Source organism: Bubalus kerabau, chromosome 5 (genome assembly GCF_029407905.1).
Source record: "Bubalus kerabau isolate K-KA32 ecotype Philippines breed swamp buffalo chromosome 5, PCC_UOA_SB_1v2, whole genome shotgun sequence".
Taxonomy (NCBI): Eukaryota; Metazoa; Chordata; class Mammalia; order Artiodactyla; family Bovidae; genus Bubalus; species Bubalus kerabau.
In genome coordinates, this window is record NC_073628.1 from 125702926 (window position 1) to 125724496 (window position 21571).

Sequence of the window (21571 nt, forward strand, 5' to 3'; positions counted from 1 at the left end):
TGTTCAGTCGCTAAGTTGTGTCTGACTCTTTCGTGACCCCATGACTATAGCCTATAGCCCATAGACTATAGCCTGCCAGGCTCCTCTGTCCGTGGGATGTCCCCGGCAAGAATACTGGAGTAGATTGCCGTTTCCTTTTCCAGGGGATCTTCTGTTGTTTGCAAATATTCTAGTTTTTCCTCTCGCAGGCACTTAGTGGCACGGCCATATGACTATAAAAGTGAACAAAAGTGCTCGTTCTCCTTTTCTTAGTAATCATGGGAGCACGTTTTGAGATCAGCCTGGGTCTCCGAGTAATTCGCTGTCTGTTCACAGTGGACATGTGGCATCGGCAGGCTGTGCCATGTGATGTGGTAGGCCATTAAGATTTTTTGTTTTTGGTGGGGTTTCACTGCTAACCTAGCCTATGCCAACTGATACACAGGGGTAGGCCCCTGGGTTCTACTGTGTTCCAGTGATCTGTCTCAGTTCAGTTTAGTCACTCAGTCGTGTCCAGCTCTTTGAGACTAACTGTCTAACTGTCTATCCCTTACTAATACATGGCATCTCATTACCACAGCTCTAGAAACCTTGATATCTGAGAATTAGTTCCTCACCTTATTCTTTATCAAAACTATCTTTGTTGCTCTTGGCCCTTACTTCTTTCACCGGAATCTTACAATTAGCCAAGTTCCATTACAAACCCAGTTTTAAGTTGGAGCTTGCTAGATGAAGCCTTTGTCCAGAGATCTTATCAAAAACCCCTGGGTAGCGAGCCTTTGTTACTCACTTCCCATTGAGTTCAGGAATGCACAGAGACCCAGTCAGGTTAGGCTGAGGAGGCCAAGGAAAACAAGAGGCCTGTGCGGAGGCTTGAGTGAACTCTTCTACTGCACTGTACCCTATGGTGGCCTCACTCCTCCAGACTCAGTGAGGACAGCCAGAGTCTGGATAAAGAATTACAATAGCAACGAGTATTGCTACCTGAATCTGGAGTGAGACACTTGTCTGAGTTTCAGATAGCAAGTAGCTACAGTTGGGATATAAGTGATGGTAAGTTTCTCCAAAGAGCCCAACGCCAAAAAAAAAAAGTTTCTCAGCCTTTTTGGTTTCTTGAGTTTTGGCCACTGAAAACCTGTCCTAGGAGTGTGGTACCTAGCCAGACTATCCTATGTGCAAGTCTGCCCCAATCTTTTCTACATAATACTAGGCATGGATGGAGCAGACAAATACACTTCTAAAAGGTGGGATATGACCCTTACTCATTTAGACATTATGACCCCTTTGGCGATGAACATCAAGTCAACAAGCTTCTCCAACCGTTCTAGGGAATATCTGAACTCTCTACAGTGTTTCCCAACTCATTCTTGCTAACTCCTTCAACAAGTAAACTCTGTTCCGTTTCCAGAGCCTCTGTACGTGTCTGACCTTTCCATCAACCCAAATCTACAACTGGCATTTGTTAACAGTGGTCCTGTAAGGTTAACTGGCATTATTACAATGTTGAATCCTCCATAAACATGGTATATCCCTCCACTTAATTTAGTCCTTCTCTTACATCTTTCAGTGTTTTACAATTTATAAAGTTCTTCTTTTAAGTATAGCTGATTTGGGGGCTTCCCAGGTGGCTCACTGGTAAAGAACCCACCTGCCAATGCAGGAGACAAAGGAAACTCAGATTCGATCCCTGGGTGGGGAAGATCCTCTGGAGGAGGGCATGGCAACTCACTCCAGTATTCCTGCCTGGAGAAGCCTATGGACGGAGGAGCCTGGCGGACTACAGTCCATGGGGTTGCAAAGAGTTGGACACGACTGAGCGACTGAGCACGAGCACTGCTGCTGCTGCTGCTAAGTCACTTCAGTCATGTCCGACTCTGTGCGACCCCATAGACGGCAGCCCACCAGGCTCCCCCTCCCTGGGATTCTCCAGGCAAGAACACTGGAGTGGGTTGCCATTTCCTTCTCCAATGCATGAAAGTGAAAAGTGAAAGTGAAGTCGCTCAGTCGTGTCCGACTCCTAGCGACCCCATGGACTGCAGCCCACCAGGCCCCTCCGTCCATGGGATTTTCCAGGCAAGAGTACTGGAGTGGGGTGCCATCGCCTTCTCTGGAGCACGAGCACTAGAATAGCTGATTTCCATAAAGTTCTTTTTAGTAGATTTATTCCCGGGCATCTTATACCTCTGGCCGCTATTATAAAAAGTTATCTTTTTATAGGAATGCAGTTGATATTTTCACATTGTTAGGTATTTAATATTGTTAATTCTAACAGAGAATGTAGGTTCTCTTACATTCGTTTGTAGACCATGGGGTTAGCAAACACCTTCTGTAACAGGACAGACAGTAAATACTTTTAGCTTTGCAGGCTGTATAGTCTCTGATGCGGCTGCTGGTGCTGCTCTTGTAGTTCAAAAGCAGCAATAGTAGAAAAAATGTAAGTAAATAAAATGTTATTTATAAAAATAGGCAATGGCCAGATTTGGCTCATAAGACAGTTTGCTGACCTCTGATATACACAGTCATGTTATCTGTGAATAAAGCATCTTTTTTCTTTCCAATTCATGTGCTTTTAATTTTTCCTGTATCACTGGACCAGCCAGGACTTTCAGTTGGATGCTGAGCAGAAGTGGTGACAATAAGTATCCTGTTCTAAGGGATACTTCTTATTGAGTCTCAAGGGTAATGCTTCTGAGCTTCTGTCTTTGGAAAGATGTTTGCTACAGGGTTTTTGTAGACAAACTTCGTCAGGTTCAGAAAGTTTATTTTTCTCACAGATGGCTAAGAGTCTTTAACCAATGGGCACCATATTTTGTCAAATGCTTCCTCCTCAGCTTCTGGGTGAATTGTCCTCTAGTGCACCCCCCACATGCCTGAAAATATAAAGACAATCACAGTGACATCCGAAGGCAAGTAAGATAGAAATAGGGGGTACTGGCTAACAAACAGTGTTAATATAAGAAATAAACAGAACAAATGTGTTGGTGCCTACAGTCAAAGCTACAGTGTTAGGAGGAATATCTGTCTGCTATGCTGAAAGATCTAGAAGAATGAGATTTTGATAGAATACTCCAGTTAGATGACAGCTTGCATAAGGTCAAAGATAGGAATTATTGATGACATTTTCCTTATGGCAGTCAGAACTGTAATTCATTAAGGACCTAAAAATACCCTGGGAGAACTTATGAAAGAAGAAAGTGCTTCTGTCTTTAATAGCTATAACTTGTTTTTGTTGTTTTAAAAACATGTTAAAAAGCTCATTCTGAAGTTTTTGCTTTCAGTTCAAAATTTAAGTTTATGACTATGCTATTATAGAGTTAATAAACCTATTTCATTATCTCATTAATTAAAACTCAAACCACTAAAGGAAAAGAATCTGCAATGCTCAAAGGTTTACACAGACATCAACAAAAATAAAAGAAAACCACTTACCATAACTGATCAATAAAAGGACAAAAGGAATGTTTTTAAATAGGTTCCTTATTGATTTCACATAGGAGTACTCTCCGGGTGGACTGTCTTGGAGAACTGCTTGAGCCTGGCTTGGTGGATATTGAGGTTTTTCTTTGAATGCTGGAAACATACATGAAAAGGAAATTCAATATATGCGTCTTCCTTAGTGAGAGACTAAATTTAGTTTAAGTTTAAAGAGGTAGTAAAAGTCTTTTGTGGTAAGGCTTTTCATTTTCACTAATTTCTAAGTGAAGAATAGTTTGGTATTATCATCTCAACCCTCTGCTACTGCTGCTAAGTCACTTCAGTCGTTTCCGACTCTGTGCGACCCCGTAGACGGCAGCCCACCAGGCTCCCCAATCCCTGGAATTCTCCAGGCAAGAACACTGGAGTGGGTTGCCATTTCCTTCTCCAATGCATGAAAGTGAAAAGTGAAAGTGAAGTCGCTCAGTCGCGTCTGACTCTTAGCGACCCCATGGACTGCAGCCCACCAGGCTCCTTGGTCCATGAGACTTTCCAGGCAAGAGTACTGGAGTGGGGTGCCATTGCCTTCTCCGTCTCAACCCTCTGAGACTGACTAAAACTCAAGAGATTTGGCCAATTCACATAAGTGAACTACAAAATCATCAATAATACTATGTTAAACTTTGCCCAGGGATTATTCCAGTTTTAGTTAAGCAAGATTAATTTTTATTATGTTAAGTATTCTATTTCTAAATTTGGTTCAATTTGTAATGAGAGATGAGGTTAGATATGAGTAAGCCAATATCTTATTGAACTTTTAGAGGACTGGCTTGAGTTAGTACCTCTTTTCTCCTGAAACCTGATACAAAGTTTATCATTTCTAGAACTGAAAGGGTCCAAGAGGATTCATTGGAGCAGAGCTAGGCCCTGCTTGCTGACCCACCTTGGCTGCATATGGAAAATCCAGGGGTAGAGCTGAGAGACATAAAAGTATGACACATGGTTTCTGAGATCTTAAGTTCTAGTACTGCTCATTTCTATGGAGTTAGATCACACAACCTGCTCAGCCAGACATTTAGAGACTGCCCTTTTGCTGAGCAACGGAGGATCTACCAACTTCCTGCAACAGATGGCAAAGGAGAGATTTCTGTAGGGTTTTGCTAGCTGGGAATCAAGACTTTTTGCTAGAAGAGCTGATCTGCTAAGACTGGTACAGCAGAAATTAAAATCTAGTTTTGGTATTGACTCAAAATTTTAAATTAAAATAGAAGGGAAATGCTGTATTTCACTGAATCTAAAATGGTCTGATGTTGGCACTCAATGATGTTGGCAGGCATCAACATAGTTATATAGTTTTCACATAATCATGTCTCAATTTCCACCAACGTTACTTGCCACTGGTATTTTTTTACTGATACAAGAATATTTAACTTGAAATCTGCCTTCTTAGCAAACTTTTAAGTGTATAATAAGTATTGTTAACTACAGGCATAATGTTATACAGAAGATCTCTAGAACTTTTTCATCTTAGATGCCACTGATGGATTGAGAATAAAGTAATATTTTCTAAAATATTAGAACTTTCTCTTTCTCTTTAAATAGTGACTATTCCTTTCTTCCAACAAAGAAGGCCTGCTTTGCAGTTTGACAGTGGGTGAGATCTGATGGACTTGGCTGTCAACTGTAATCACGTAGAAATTTTTTAAAAATACAGATTTTGAGAGTCTACCTAAGGCTCAATGAATCAGGATGTCTAGAACAGAACCTTAGAATCTGTATTAAACACAAAACTCAACACCCAGCCAAGTTTGAAAATTACTGCAAGAGAAAGAAACTGTTCTTAAATTTGTATACAGTATTTTAATTCTCTAATTCTATCCACTGCTAAAAAATTTAAAAATTACAGTTCTTTGCTCATCAAACCATGGATTAATTATGATACAAAGAAAACATCAAGCTAAAAGACTTCTATTATTATAGATCTTACAACTAATTCAAGAGTCGACATAACTCATAAATATTTACTTTTTAGTACCCCTTACATTGGAGGACTGGCAGACATAAAGCGTTTAAGTGGCTGCAATCCCTCCTCCTCTTTTCACCCTATCTGCTCCCTGCAGTGCTGAGGACGTCTGCTGTCCTTTCCTGAAAGACTGCATCCTAGTTAAGACAGGAGATATCTCTTTTTATTAATATTGGTAAAACAGAACTCACACAGTTTAAAATAACATTTCAGAATGCAAAAATTATGCTTATGATGTAGTCATGGGTGTTCAGTGAGTCTTAAGTCTCTAAGATTTTTTATTTACTGTGGTAGAATAAGTCTAAATAGATTTGAATGCAAATGCAAAATGAAAACAAGTTCTGGTAGTCTATAATTCCATTAGACTTGTTTTCTCAACACAAGGGTTATCTCTTAGTTTCAGGAAGTTACCTGCTCTCCTGGACAAAATCAAGCCTTTATCTACTGCTGCTGCTGCTAAGTTGCTTCAGTCGTGTCCGACTCTGTGCGACCCCAGAGATGGCAGCCCACCAGGCTCCCCTGTCCCTGGGATTCTCCAGGCAAGAACACTGGAGTGGGTTGCCATTGCCTTCTCCAGTGCATGAAAGTAAAGTCAGGCTTCAGTCTATGAAGAAAAAGAAGAATCAAAAAACTATTGATCTGTCACCCTTTGTACGCTGCACTGCTCCTTTCAAAAGATAAAATATGCCTTTTTCTTTCTCCTTTGAAAAATAGACTTCTACTTTCTCCCCACCAAAAAGTTGTGCAAATAAAATAATTAACTAATAAAACTGTTATTCTCCACCCTTGGCAATAGGCATGGAAAGTAGCCAAAGGGTTTTCAGGCAACACATTCAAACTTTTTCTCCTGATGAATAAGTAACAAATCTACTGTATTTAAGACCGCTTCTATTTTTTGAAATAAGATTATAATATTATCTTTTGATTTCATTATTTGTACCTGTGTGATTCAAGCAGACATCACACATATTAACTTATTATAAGACAAACACAGGTTTTAATCCTGGCTCTGCCTCAACTTATAATATGACTCTGAAGAAATCAATTCCTGCTTCTCAGCTAAGATAGATTTCTCATCCATAAAATGGAGATAATAGCAACAAGCTGGTATGAGGATTACATGATATAAAATATGTAAAATAATTTTGTAATTATTGAGCACTGTCCTTTTGAGGAATATTTATTTTTAAAAATCAGAATTTTCAGGGAACTCCCTGGCAGGCCAGTTGTTAGGACTTGGCACGTCCACTGCAGGGGGCAATGGTTCGATCCCTGGTCAGGGAACTAAGACACCGCATGCTGTGCGGTGTGCCCATAAATAAATAAATAATTTTTAAAAATAAAATAAAATCAGAGACTTTTCTCAGGACTTGAAATTCTGATAGACTACATAAAATATATTTCTATTAGAAGTTTATAATAGCAACCAATATATAAATATCTTGAATATAAGAATAAAAGTAAAATTAGGCATATATGTTATATATTTTTTAAAACTTTAACAGTAAATATTTTGACTGCCGTTAACTTTTGATTTCTGTCCTCTATTCATTTTAGTGAATCAGGATGATAAGGATTTTAACTGACATACTTAAGTGATACAGTTTACCGATCTGCATAAGAACAACTTTCAAATAGAATGGCATTATCACTTACACAAAAGGAATCTGAATTGAAACAAAAAATTGGACTAAGTAAAAATTAAAATGTTTGCATAAGTAACATTTTATTAATGGAATTAGACTGCCTAAGCTCAAATTTTTGTCTTTAGCATTTACTTACTGTGACCATGGGTTAGTTAAATTTACTTAAATTCTGTAACCCAGTTTCCTCATCTATAAAATAGAAATGATAATATAGTACTGCCCCTATAGGGCTGTGAAAATTAAATGAAATATACCATTTAGTATGCTTTTAAACATATTTAAGGCATATAAATCAAGTGATAGAGACTATAATAGTATTCTCCCAATAAAAATGGGGTATTAGTATGAAACTCAGTGGAAGTTGGGATTAATTCTTAGAAATGCTAGATGGATTACACTTACAAAGGGTAATAGGATTACATGGCATGAATCCTCAAGTTAGTATTTTAGGAAGAATGCTCAATACCAATTTGGTATATGTCACATTACTGAAAAGCATCAGCAAAACTAAATTATTTTAGAAGATTTGGTTGGTTTCCAAAGTATTTATGGGTAGAATTTAGAAGGAAGTAGGATTGCCTCAATAATTGAGGAATTTTAAGAAAGTAGGTTTTTAAACTATGGTGTTAGAGAAGACTCTTGAGAGTCCCTTGGACTGCAAGGAGATCCAACCAGTCCATTCTGAAGGAGATCAACCCTGGGTGTTCTTGGGAGGAATGATGCTAAAGCTGAAACTCCAGTACTTTGGCCACCTCATGTGAAGAGCTGATTCATTGGAAAAGACTCTGATGATGGGAGGGATTGGGGGCAGGAGGAGAAGGGGACGACAGAAGATGAGATGGCTGGATGGCATCACCGACTCGATGGACATGAGTCTGAGTGAACTCCGGGAGATGGTGATGGACAGGGAGGCCTGGCGTGCTGCGATTCATGGGGTCGCAAAGAATCGGACGCGACTGGGCGACTGAACTGAGGTTTTTAAAGTAATCCAGATTTTCCTCAACAGGAATTATTTAGTAATAAGGAAAACAGGTACATTTTAAATTTAAATGTCACAATTTTAAACTACACTTGCATAATACAACTCAATATTATCTTGCTTTTATATACTATGTTTAGTATCATAAGATTAAAGGTCACCAAACAAAACTTGACAACGAGCTTTTTTTTCCTATTACATTTCCCTTCCATTTTTTCCCATTCTTCCCTCCCACTTCCACTGTCCATTCATAAGCCGTAAGTATATACATAAGTAATTATATACATGAATAGCTCTTTTTTAATTTCTTAAATAACACAGGGTGATATGCCAATGGTCACACCTATTATTATTTTCTGTCCCACTCCTTTGACAAATAAAAATCTTGTGCTTGTAGCATCTCATACATATATGTTTAAATACATATGTGTCATATATATGATTTTATATCTAGAGATATCTTATATACAATCTATTACTCTCACTTCTTCCAAGGAGATAAGCAATTGAAGACAATAAAAAAGGAAAACCAGAATTTATGCAAAGATACATAGCAATCAAAGGAAAGAGGATTTTATATTTTAATAATTCCTATTGCTAATGGAAGATCCATTTATGCAAAATATATATGAACTATATTTCATATTTCATCTAGCAAATCAAATATGGATACCAGAAAAGTAGATAGAGGTATTTGTTTTTTTAAAAATATAGATGTCTTTTAAAATTTTGTTAGACTGCCAGAAGACTACAAGTCATAATCTGTCCTTTTTCAGTAGTCAGCACACAGCAAACATGCCACTTTCTAACTGGAACATAAAAACCAACTATAGGCAGCCTGGACATGTCAGAATACTTTAAATGCTACCAAGAGAACATTTTGTTCATTATTTTAAGGGAAATTAAATACGTGGGCTGAGTTTCCTCTCCCTGGGTCCAGCAGTTCATCTCTAAAGGCGATCTCTATTAAAACATAAATTTTCTCTGAAAACTGAGGATTTTTTAATCTGGTGATCATAAAACTTGTATTTTTCATTACTATTATAACCATGGTAAAAATTAATATATAAAATTTAAAACTCCAGCTATAATGAAATTTAACTATAAATTGTAATGATTAAAAGACAGCCTTTCAACTTTACAGTTCCTTTCTTCTTCAAATCCATTTATGATATACCGAGTGCCCAAAAGCCATGCTAGCAGCTGTATTACTTTAAGTAAGCCTCACCTACTCTTTTCCCTGAAATCAAAACTGTTTCCCATGAAAAACAAACTTTAAAAAGCAGACCTTCCCAAACCGTCTTCCAAACTGATGATGGCTGCTTGCAGCTGATCCTGACTGCCTGCTTCAAGAGACAGGCCGGACGGGAGGACTCGGGGACGAGTGGTGACAACGGATCTCTGCTGGAGTGGCCCAACAACCAGACAGTTGCCACGGTTTGAAATTCTGCTGAACGGCTGGCTGCTGCCCAGTATCGTTCTCTGGCCAACATGTCAGATCCAGTTGTTAAATTGGGGATCCCTGGAAGGATTTATCATTCAAAGGAAGGTGATGGCCTATTTGCATCATTGCAAAGCATGACAAGAACTTGTTCCTGGAGAGGTTAGTGTCTAAGATGCAGAACGTAGAGATGGATATGCAAAGAGAAGACAGGTAATATGCTTGAAACCAAGTTATCAGGAAAGAAAAATTAGTAGGGAGATAAATGAGATGAAATTAGTCTTCCAACCCTGTACAATATTAAGACAGATGTAACGAACCACAGCATACCCCTAGGGTTGCAGCATTCATAATCTAATCAAGAAAGTGAACAGCGAGAACGAAATAGGCAAATAGCACTTGAGATATCATCAGTACAAGTTTTCAGGGTCGTTTATTTTTATTTTCCTATGTTTGTCATGCACTTATCTAGTTAAGCTTTAGGGAAAGTAACTCACTTACCAATTACTGTTAAAATAAATAAAAGTGTGGCGACAGCTGATGTTCCATAAAACATGGTGCTGATATTACGAGCCAGCAGTTGTGTGTTATTCTGTGTGTTGGGCACTAAAACTGGTGGCAGCAAAAAGCCAACTGCAGTTCCAAGCTGTAAAATAAACAGTTCTGTTCATTCTTCTTATTATAAGGGAAAAAAGTAATTAACACAACATTAAAGAAAAACACCAGTATGTGTAAGGTGCTTTCATAAACTCTAAAGAACCATGTTCTAATGTGTTTTTACCATTCTACTATTGAAGGAAAATCGCTGACAAACGTCTTCCCCATTCAATAAACATTTACTAAGCTCCAGTCACTCAAATGATGCTGCTATAAAGTTGTGTAAGCTACACTCCTTACCCTTTGGCTACTTAAATCAGAAAAGATAATAAAAATACACATGCACGCACACACAAAATGCTGAGAAAAGACAACCTACAGAATGGGAAAAAATATTTGTAAAGCATATATTTGATAAGGCTCTACTATGCAGAACATATAGAGAACTCTTACAACCCAACAACAAAAAAGACAAACATCCCAATTCAAAACTGGGCAAAGGACCTGAACAGACTTTTCTCCAAAGAAGATATACAAGTGCCCAACAAGCACATGAAAAAATGCTCAATATTATTAGTTATTGGGGAAACGCAAATCAAAACTATACCCACTAGAATGGCTATAATTAAAAAAAAAAAATAACAAACATTATGATGTGAAGAAACTGGAACTCTTGTACAATGTTAGTAAGATTGTAAACAGCACGGTTACCAAGGAAAACAATTTGGCAGTTCCTTAAAAAGTTAAACATAGAATTACTATATAACCTATATAGTAATTATACTATATAGGTATAGTATATAGAATATAACCTAATTCCTCTCTTAGGTATATACCCCCCAAACTGAAAACAGGTATTGAATATGGCACATGAATATCCAAAGCAGTCCTATTTGCAATAGCCAAAAGGTGGAAACAACCAAACTGTCCATCAATGAATGAATAAACAAAATGTGGTATATCATTCAATGAAATATTATTTAGAGAATGAAATACCAACAGTTGCTGTAGCATGGATGAACTTTGAAAACATGCTAAAAGAAGCCAGACACAAAAGATCATATACTGTATGATTTAAATTAGACTAGGGAAATCCATAGGGAAAAAGCAGATTAGTGGTTGCCAGGGGCTAGAGAGAGGGGGAAATGAGGAGTGACTGCTTAGTGGAACTGGGTCTTCTTTGAGGGCAGATGAAAATGTTTGGGAACTAGAGGTGATGGTTGTACAACACTGTGAATGGACTAAATGCCACAGAGACGTACACTTTAAAGTGATTAATTTTATGTGAATTTCATCTCAGTAAAATAAAATTGGGCTGACTATGATAATCACAACAAGAGAAATAAAACCAAGATATTAAAGGAGCTTCAACAGAGCGAGAGATCCGATTCTTTGGACATGAGAAGAAGGGCCCAAGATAGGTTTCAAAAAGCAGCCTGAGGCAGAGATAGTAACATTTACCAGTATTTCACTTTCTCCCTATAAAAAGCTGGATAGAGACAATTTAACGGGTAATTACGAGTGTCCTAAGTGCAGTACTGTGATGAGGAGAGGCTGTCAAGACTGTGAGGATCGTGTAATTGATTATCCAAGCAAGAATACTAGTTGGAGTGAAGGGGACTCCACGAGCAGTTGTGCTGGACAACAGGTGTATATCTGAACTATTCTAGGCCAGTTGGAACATATGGTCACCTTAGTTAAGACAGTACTTTGGAGGAGCATCTTATATAGACTTGGGGTTCCGGAAAAATTTCTGAAGGGGCAAAGATCCGGATAAGAAGTTAGAGCTTGCCAATTGAACAAGAAATGTTCCCAGTCAAGAACATCATGTACACAGGAAACAGAAAGCATGACCTTGTGAGAATCTGATCTAACGCAGGTCTCCTGCATTGCAGGCAAATTCTTTACTGTCTCAGCCACTAGGGGAGCCCTGAGAAACTGTAAGCAGTGCCCAATTTCCTTCAGAGCAGAGGAAGCGGGGCGGGGTGTGGGGGGGGGGGGGTGGTGCGGTATGTGAGAAATGGGGGCTGCAGACAGGTGATGCTGAGCAACTGGCAGAAGGCAGAACAGGAAGTCTCTCTTTGTCCTTAAGAGAGTTTGACTTTCGTCTCCTAAGGGCAATGGAAGACAATGCAGGCAGGGCAAGTGAGTGCCCAGGACAGATTTGCACATTAAAAGACCACACTGGATGCAAATGGACAATTAGAGAGAAGAAAGCAGATAGGAAAATCAGTTAGCAAAGCTCTAGGCGAGAGCTGCAGGTGGCCAAGCCTAAGCTGCGACCACAGAAATGGAAAGCAATGAGCTAGAAGACAAGGCAAATTTTGATTGGTGGGGTCATGTGGGAGAGTCAAGTGGAAATATCTGGCTGACCAGTATCTATATGAGTCTGAAGCTCATTAATTTATTGAATAAATTCTTATGGAGAAACTACAATGTGCCAGGCACTATAGTAAATGTTGTACATTCAGACTATGTGCCTACTTAATGAAATCGAGCATCTAATGGCGGGGATGGGAGATGAGCAATAATTAACAATTACTATGGCCCAGATGGTAAAGAATCTGCCTGCAACGCAGGAGATCTGGGTTTGATCCCTGGGTCAGGAAGATACCATGGAGAAGGAAATGGCAACCCGCTTGATTATTCTCGCCTGGAGAATTCCATGGACAGAGGAGCCTGGCAGGCTACAGTCCATAGAGTCACAAAGAGTTGGACATGACAGAGGGACTAACACTTTCATAAACATATTAGACACTGATAAGCACTACACAGGATTAAAGAACATGGTGTAATAATAGATTGACTGGGCAACTTTAAATGGGATCCTCAAGAAACGCCACTGAATGATATTTAAAATGAATTTAAACTGAGAGCAGAGTGATAATAAGGTTGTAACAATGTGATCCTATGAGGAAGAACCGTCTAGGCAGAAAGAATGCTTTTGCAAAGGCCCTTATGCAAAATGCAAGCTTAGTGTTTAAGCAACCAAAAACATATTAGTAAAGTTTTGTCAGAGTAAAGAATTTAGATTTTAATTACTATGGAAAATCACTGGAGAGTTCAAAGCAGTTATGACATGATCTGATCTATGTTTTACAAAGTCCCTGGTGGTTCAGTGGTTGATTCCAAGCTTCCAACACAGAGGGTGCAGGTTCCATCCCTGGTCAGGAAACTAGATCCCACCTGTCAGAGCTAAGACTAGCCAAATAAATACATAAAAAAGGTTCTCTTGGGAATTCCCTGATGGCCCAGTGTTATGGCTCCATGCTTTCATTGCTGGGGCAATCTCTGGTTGAGGAACTAAGATCCCATGAGCTGTGCAATTTGGCTGAAGCATTAAAAATTTTTAAAAATTTTTTCTTAAAACAGGTTTCTCTCAGGTTAGAGACTTGGTACTGTAGATGGATAGAAAAAAACAGGATTCAGGAATCAGACAGACCTGAGTGTGAATGCTACCACTAATGAGGTGTGTGGCTTTTGGAAAATAATTTTAGCCCTCCAAGTCTCAGCTTCTGTATACATAAAAGGAGAAGACTAATAGTTCCTATCTTATTAAATTAAATTAAATGATACAGTGTGTGTAATGTACTTAGCATGGTACTAGGCTTCGTGAATGTTCAATAATGTTGATTATTATTATGAATGATCACTCTATAAACAGGCTAAAGATGCACAGCTGGGAGTCATGAGCAAGTGCACAGCTACTAGAGACAAGAAAGAATGAGAACACTTAAGGAGAATGTAGGAGGAAGAGTCCCAGAGCAAGGCTAAGTGTCAGAGGGAAATCTACCTATGAGAAAACATTTCCATTTACTATTCATGAAATAGATAATTCGTAGGTAAGGAGTTGATATTTCTATCATGCTCAATGAAGTATTAATCTTGAACATGATTTTGTAAATGAAAAATATTTTAAAGAAACAGTTCCTATCCAAACATGCAGAAGCAACCAACTAAAATATGTCACAAATTATTTTGAATATACAACTATATTTCAAACTATCCCTTCTTCTCTACTTTTAAAGGAAATAAATAAAGCAGTAGGCCTACATGTAGAGTTTCTCTTTACATGGATTTTAAATAGATTTTACTCTGATCTTGAAACAAGTGTCAGATCAGAAGAGAGTAACAATCTTTTGTTGCATAGCTGCTACTGCTGCTTAGTCACTTCAGTCGTGCCCAACTCTGTGCAACCCTACGGACTGTAGCCTGCCAGGCTCCTCTGTCCATGGGATTCTCCAGGCAAGAGTACTGGAGTGGGTTACATAGCTACATGTAGTGATATATGAATAGAGAGAGGTGACGTTTTTGTTATAGTTTTTTAACTTGATTCTTCTCAAGCTGAACACTCAATATAATTTACATAAACTATCATAGGACTCCATATGCAAAATTTAAATTATATTAAAAGAACCATTTTGCAAATAACACACACACACACGTGAACACAAACACACACACACACATATTTTACCTAATAATGCTACTGGAATGCTAATGGAATTTGAACCTACGGTGTTGGTAAAGTCTAAGAAACACCTTAATGGAGACTGGGCAAAATAAGCCACCTTTTTACAATGGATTCCATGATCTGTGATTTGTCTTGCATTTTCTCACCATTAAAAGTTGGTAACTGGACACAGTAATGCTGTGAGGTCCTTATCACTAGAACATTTGGCAATTGTTTATAACGTCTGCTATGTACCAGGCACTCCACTGACTGCTAATACATAAAATTAAACAGAAGTTGTTCACATTGACCACTCAAACTAAGAACAAACTTCTTTGAATCCAACACCTTCCTACAAAAATAATACCTACCTTAGTCTCATTCACTGCTGCACTCACAAGTGTTATGCATTTATGGGCATTAATTACTTTATAGGTAATTCTTAGAGATGACAAGGTAGTCATTTAAAACTGGTTTTGAAAGTTCTGTTTCCACAAATAAACCAAAACCCCTCTTTCATCCAAGACTGCTTCTTATTTTGTGACTACTCATCTCCTCTCCTTCCTTTATAGAATGCCTCCTAAGGGTTCATCCATATTCCTAGACCCTGCGGCCTAAACCGTTTTATCTGGTCCTTCAGGATTCGATTTTCACCTATCACCCAGTCCTTACCTGATTGCCTAGCACAGCGGTGGCGCAAGCTGTGGACACCTCCTTGGGCCCAAACCACACTGAAGCGATGTGGGAGGGCAAGCCGAGGATGAACACCTGGGCCACAGAGCACAGGCACTGGCCCAGCATGGTGACCCAGAAGAGATGCTGCTGCACGCTGCCGCACTTGATCCAGGCGCCGAGGCAGTTGAGGCCGGAGCCCAGCAGGGCGGTGAGCCGCAGGCCTCTGGTATCCAGCAGCCAGGTTGCTGGGAAGATGAGGGGCACGTAGGCCAGCATGTACACCATGGACAGCCAGTCTATGTGCAGCGAGGAGACGTTGTAGAAGCCCTCGAAGACGTTGCTGATGATGCTGTACTGGATCCACTGGAAGGCGTTCACCAGGGAGTAGGCACTGAAAATCAGCAGCACCACAAAGCGCCTCGGGGAGAGCGCGATCCGCGGCACCAGCGTGCCCTCGCCCCCCGGGGTCTCCTCGCCCGGGTCCTTGGGCAGCAGCCGGGCCTGGGTCTCCTCCTCCGGGGCCAGCGGAGTCTTCGGGGTTCCCGAGGCGGTGGCCTTGGGGCTGTCCCGAGAAACCCCTTTCAAGGCCAGACAGCCGGCCGTGGGCCCGTTCTGCGTCTCCGCGCTCACCTTTCCGGCCGGCGCGTCTCTCGGGACCGGGAGGTATCCGTTCGCCGGCGGGTGTCCGTTCGCTATCGCGGTCCCCTCCTCATCGTCCGGCCGCGCCATGTCCCCGGGCTCCCCGGAGCCGCCGGGCGCCCCCGCTCTCCTCCCCGCCCTATACCTCTCCCCCAGCTTGCGCCCCAAGGCCCTCCCGGCAGCCACCCCCAAAACCCCTACCCCTCGGCCGGCGCTCCTGCGACGGTCTCCCCAGCTGGGGGAGCCTGGGTGTGAACCAAGACCTGCAAAGCTGCGCCGCCTTAGTCCGCAAGTGAGGTCCTGGACCCCACGCGCGACCCCGGCGGGCGTCCCCACGGGTACCAGGCCGGATAGGTAAGAGCAGCGTCACCGCGCCCTCGGACCAATCAGCGGGCGCCCTCGCCCGCGGGAGCCAATAAGGGCGCGTCCGGAGGGGCGGGGCGAGGCACGTTTTGCCGGGTGGCGGAGGAGGAAGGCCACGCTGGAGGTCGGGCGGCTGGGTGATCGCCTCTTGGAAGGATGCGGTAGGCAGAAGTCCTCAGACTCGGGGATGGGCGGACGGGCAGGCGAGAGGCGACGCTTGGATCGAGTAACTTGGGAGGGGAGCGAGGGGGTAGGAGAAACAGAGCAGAGACTGGCGGTCATCAGTCTTTCCGCTTACAGGGGCTCCCCTAGTGGCAGAGGACGAACTTGGCCTCCTTGGCCCAGTGCAGCTGTCTGTCGATATCAGACCCTGCCTGTAGAGCAGACTGGACCAAGTTTCATGAATTGGTGCTATCTCGACATTGGAAAAACGGAAGAAAGCATTATGTTCCAAGTAAAGAGATTTCTTAAGAAATCTGCCCTTGTGAAATTGGAATTTCCTGGGGATGTGTTGTGTCTGAGCAGGCCCAGTTGCTTAACGGTCTCCCGTGCACCCACACTTGCAGTTAGTAATTAACTGAACTCACTCTTTGGCTTCCAGGCACCAAACTTGCTTTGAAAGGAATGTGCCTCATACCGTCATGGACTCTGGGGAATAAAAAAATAAAAAGCAGACACATTCCCTGCTCTCAAGAGCGCACGTGGCCTTGTAAGTCTTTTTGGACAACAGAAAATCTCAGCCCTGCTACTTCTTGGGAAACTAAATTCGAAGAAAAAAAGAAAAGACTCCAAGTGGCTTCCCTGGTAAAGAATCTGCCTGGGATGAGGGAGACCTGGGGTTGATCCTTGGGTCAGGAAGAGCCCCTGAAGAAGGGAATGGCTATCAACTCCAGTATTCTTGCCTGGAGAATTCCATGGACAGAGGAGCTTGGCGGGCTACAATCCATGGGATCAGAAAGAGTCGAAGTGGACCGAACGACTTTCACATTGTTTATTTAAGTATTTTAATTGGAGTAGGATTGCTTTACAATGTTGTGTTTCTTTCTGCTATACAACAATGTGAATCACCTGTTTGTTGTTGTTCAGTCACAGTTGTGTCTGACCCTTTTCGACCCCATGGACTGCAGCAATATATATGTATATATCCCCTCTGTTTTGAGCCTCCCCGGCAGCTCGCCATCTCACCCCTCTAGGTCATCACAGAGCACCAAGCTGAGCTCCCTGTGCTATACAGCAGCTTCCCACTAGCTAGCTATGGGCCATTCTTCTAGACACATATTCATTATTAAAGTGAAATTGAAACTAGGGGTATTTCACAATGGACTTAATATTAAAAAGTGTTGCTACCTAGACTGCTAAAACCTGATACACTTTATTGCTACTTAACCTAAAGGACATCAGTCCTAGGTGTTCATTGGAAGGACTGATGCTGAAGCTGAAACTCCAATACTTTGGCCACTTCATGCAAAGAGTGGACTCATTGGAAAAGACCCTGATGCTGGGAGGGATTGGGGGCAGAAGGAGAAGGGGACGACAGAGGATGAGATGGCTGGGTAGCATCACCGACTCGATAGACATGAGTTTGGGTAAACTCCGGGAGTTGGTGATGGATAGGGAAGCCTGGCGTGCTGTGATTCATGGGGTCGCAAAGAGTCGGACACGACTGAGGGACTGAACTGAACTGAACGTCATTATTTTGGTAGCATATAAACCTATTATCAGATACTTATCAGTGAAGGTGAAAACTACATAATCCTAAACCTTAAGAAATTTTAATGTCTTCCTTAGTCATCCTATGTAAATTGCACATACCACCCTAACTGCTTCCCCTGCTTTATTTTTCTCCTTAATGCTTAGCACACTCTAAAATGTCCTATATTTTACTTTTCTTTTCTTTTTTTGGTTATTTCCTCCTTCCCCACTAAAATGTAAGTTCCTTGAAGGCAGGGCTGAAAGTTTTGTTGCATTGCTGCTGTTGCTGTATACTGAGAACTTGAAACAGTACCTAGCAGTAGGTTTTCAATAAATATTTACTGAATGATTGCAACTAACAAGCTTTGTATATTTTAAATAATTGCTTACTTTGTAAGTGAATCTCCTTGTTTTTTTAAAAAAACTTGCAAATTTCTTCTACAAACATGATTTTCTAAACATTGATTTAGATATTATTTTAGATAACTTAGTGATGTCCCCGAGTGAACAAACAAATAACTAAATCCAAAGGACTTCATTCTGTTAAGAAGTCTATATGGATTTCTGAGAAATGAACTAATTGCACTGCATGATATTCAGGACAACTTACTATTCATTATTCTGAGGCTTTTAAAATACCTTTATGTACTAGGAAACCTTCTACATAGTTCACCAAAAAAACCAAAAAACCAACTGTTCAGGAAGTGAATCTGTGTATAGAATTTAATTTTAGATCCTTTTTTTTTTTTAAGTATAATGACCTACAACATGTTAATTCCAGGTGCACAATATAGTGTTTCCATATTTCTATACATTTCAAAATGATCACCAGCAATGGGTAGAATTTTAAATGGACCTTTCTTTACTTGCCCCAGTAGTACCTCCAATCCACATGTTCACAGTAAACATTCAGGCACCCCCTTCCTGAAATCAAAAAGTAGCAAAGTACATTAGGGCCCCATTTCCCCATTTTTCAGTGAAGGTTGGAGATTGTCTTCTGCCAGATTGGAAAGATAACTGTCCTTTCAGCACAGAAGAGCTTCCTGAATGCCCTGCAGGGAGGCCCTTCTCTCTGATTGTTGAGGCTCCATCTGTTTAAAAATAACTTGTCTTTTCTATGGTCCTTAGCAAGAAGGAATGGGATTGGGAGTCCTCTGAGTGTCCTGGACACCAGTTAGCATGGTATCTAATTTCCTTCCATGGTGGAATTCCCTGGCAATCCAGTGGTTAAGACACCATGGTTCCACTGCAGGGAGCACAGGTTTGATCTCTGGCTGGGGAACTAAGATTCTACATGCCATGCATCCTGGCCAACAAAATAAAAAATTGCCGTCCACACTATCACCAGCTTGAGCCTGTCTTATTCTTGCCCACCTTATCTTTTGCCTTCCCTGCACTTAACGAAGTTCTGTATTTGACCCTGTCATCATCATGGAGCATAGCAGCAAGGGGATTTAGAATAGTAGAGAAGAGTATCTGACCTTGAGCCTGGCTACCTGGAGTTGAATTCCAACTTTAGTACCCGCTTAACTGTGTGAACTTGGGCACTTTACTGAGCTGATCTGTAATAGCACATGCCTTATAAGACCATTAACAGGAGGAGTAAGTGAGTAAAGAACACCTGGCACATGATTTAGGTATTCTTAGTTATTGAGGTAGTCTACTATAGGTTTCCCAGGTGGTGCTAGGGGTAAAGAACCTGCCTGTCAATGCAGGAGACGTGAGAGACGTGGGTTCAATCCCTGGGTCGGGAGGATCCCCTGGAGGAAGGCATGGCAACGGACTGATATTCTTGCCTGGAGAACCCCATGGACAGGGGAGCCTGGCAGACTACAGTCCATAGGGTTGCAAAGAATCGGACGTGACTGAAGCAACTTAACATGGGCACACACTTAAGGGCCCAGGCTCCAGAGCCAAACGAACTGGACTCAAACCCTAGCTGTTTGACTTACTAGTTGCATGACTGGATTAGTTACTCTGTGCCTCAGTTTCCACATGGGAAGGGGGGGGGGACAATATTCTTCATAAGATTGTTGTGAGAAATAAATGGGTAATAAATATAAAGAACTTCAATGTGTCTTGACCCCTGATATATAGTAATACTCAGTAAAATGTTGTCCAGAGCCATTATTATCAACTCGTATCTCCTCAAAGTCATATCTCATTTTCATGTATTCTTAGATTTCATCCCATCTTGTTTTGTTGTTGTTTTTTTTTTTAACATGGACCATTTTTAAAGTCTTTATTGAATTAGTTACAATATTACTTGTGTTTTATGTTTTGTTTTTTGGTGGTGAGGCATGTGGGATCTTAGCACCCCAATCAAGGGTCAAACCCATACCCCTTGTATTAGAAGGTGAAGTCTTTTTTTTAATTATTATTGTTTTTATACTTGGAGGATAATTGCTTTACAATGTTGTATTGGTTTCTGCCACACAACAACATGAATCAGCCATAAATATACATACGTGCCCTGCCTCTTGAACCTCCCACCCGCCCCATGCCATCTCACCCCTCTAGGTTGTTACAGAGCATGTTTTGAGCTTATGTTATACAGCAACATCCCACTAGCTAGCTGCTTTACCTAAGGTAATACATATGTTTCAGTGCTGCGCTTGCAATTCGTCCCACCCTCTCCTTCCCCCGCTGTGTCTACAAGTCCGTTCTCTGTGTGTGCCCTGCAAATATTCATCAGTACCATTGGTACTGGTTCATCAGTACCATTTTAGATTCTGTATATATGGGTTAATATACAATATTTGTTTTCTCTTTCTGACTGACTTCACTCTGTATAACAGGATCTTTAGACTGAATTTATGGTGGTAGACCTCCTCCCTGGAAGATGATCTGAGAATGTCCCTAAAGGGTAGCACGCAGTGGCATATACTAATTACACTTACCTCATAGGAGGGAGCCAACTGTTGACATATCTAGACAAGAGCTGACATATCTAGACAACATGTGACATATCTAGACAAGAGTTAGAGGCAATCTGTGTTGGACTAGGTATGTCATGGATAGAATGCCCAAACTCCAAGGAAACGTGAGCTATGTGAGATTTAAGATTTCTTCTGACTTTAAATTTCTTTGATTTATGAAAAGTAAGATATTTCCTATGAAAGGATTTGACAAAATTCATATTCTCTTTCAACAAAGTTTCAGAAAGTAACAAATGAAGTACAGAAAGGAGAAAACTCAGTAGTGTCTGTCTGTATTATCATTCTAATGTCTTAACCCTTGCCTCCTCTCTCTTGAGGTTTCATTGGTAGGTACTTATGAACCAGTTTAGGCATGACTCATACTTTATACAATATCACATGTTTGGGTATATAACATAACACAAACCTTCATCTCTGCCAGAGAGGACAGTACTGAGACCATCACTTGGTTGGGAGTCAAGAGGAGATTGAGCCACTTTATGGATGTGGAATGGCAAGTCTGAGACAGATCTGAATACGTAATAGTTCAGCCATGTGAGATCTGAATGATACCCAGGACCCAGGATCCAAGGTCCAAGATACTATTAAGAGTGATGTGGCTGTTCCTGAGCAAAGGTTTCCTGAAGACTAAGAGGGTATGTTACAAGCCAGAACAAAGTCACTAGATGTCAAATCCACGTGTCATGGAGCGGGGGTAGATTTTAGCAGCATTGTTTTCAGTTGGCACCACT

General features: G+C 40.9%; 1 protein-coding gene across 2 annotated transcripts in view; it reads right to left on the minus strand.

Annotated features, from left to right (window-relative positions):
• Nucleotides 1–16212, minus strand: part of FLVCR1 (FLVCR choline and heme transporter 1) — a 28736-nt gene extending 12524 nt beyond the window's left edge. Inside the window, exons 1-4 of one of the 2 annotated variants that reach the window (XM_055583003.1) lie at nt 15205–16212; nt 9984–10128; nt 9330–9563; nt 3409–3549 (exon numbers count right to left, since the gene is read on the minus strand). In XM_055583003.1, coding sequence (XP_055438978.1) covers nt 3409–3549; nt 9330–9563; nt 9984–10128; nt 15205–15936 — 1252 coding nt within the window. In that variant the 5' untranslated portion in view covers nt 15937–16212. The remainder of the gene's footprint in view (nt 1–3408; nt 3550–9329; nt 9564–9983; nt 10129–15204) is intronic. The other variant, XM_055583004.1, reaches the window with a different exon arrangement.
• Nucleotides 16213–21571: the final 5359 nt, after the last annotated feature.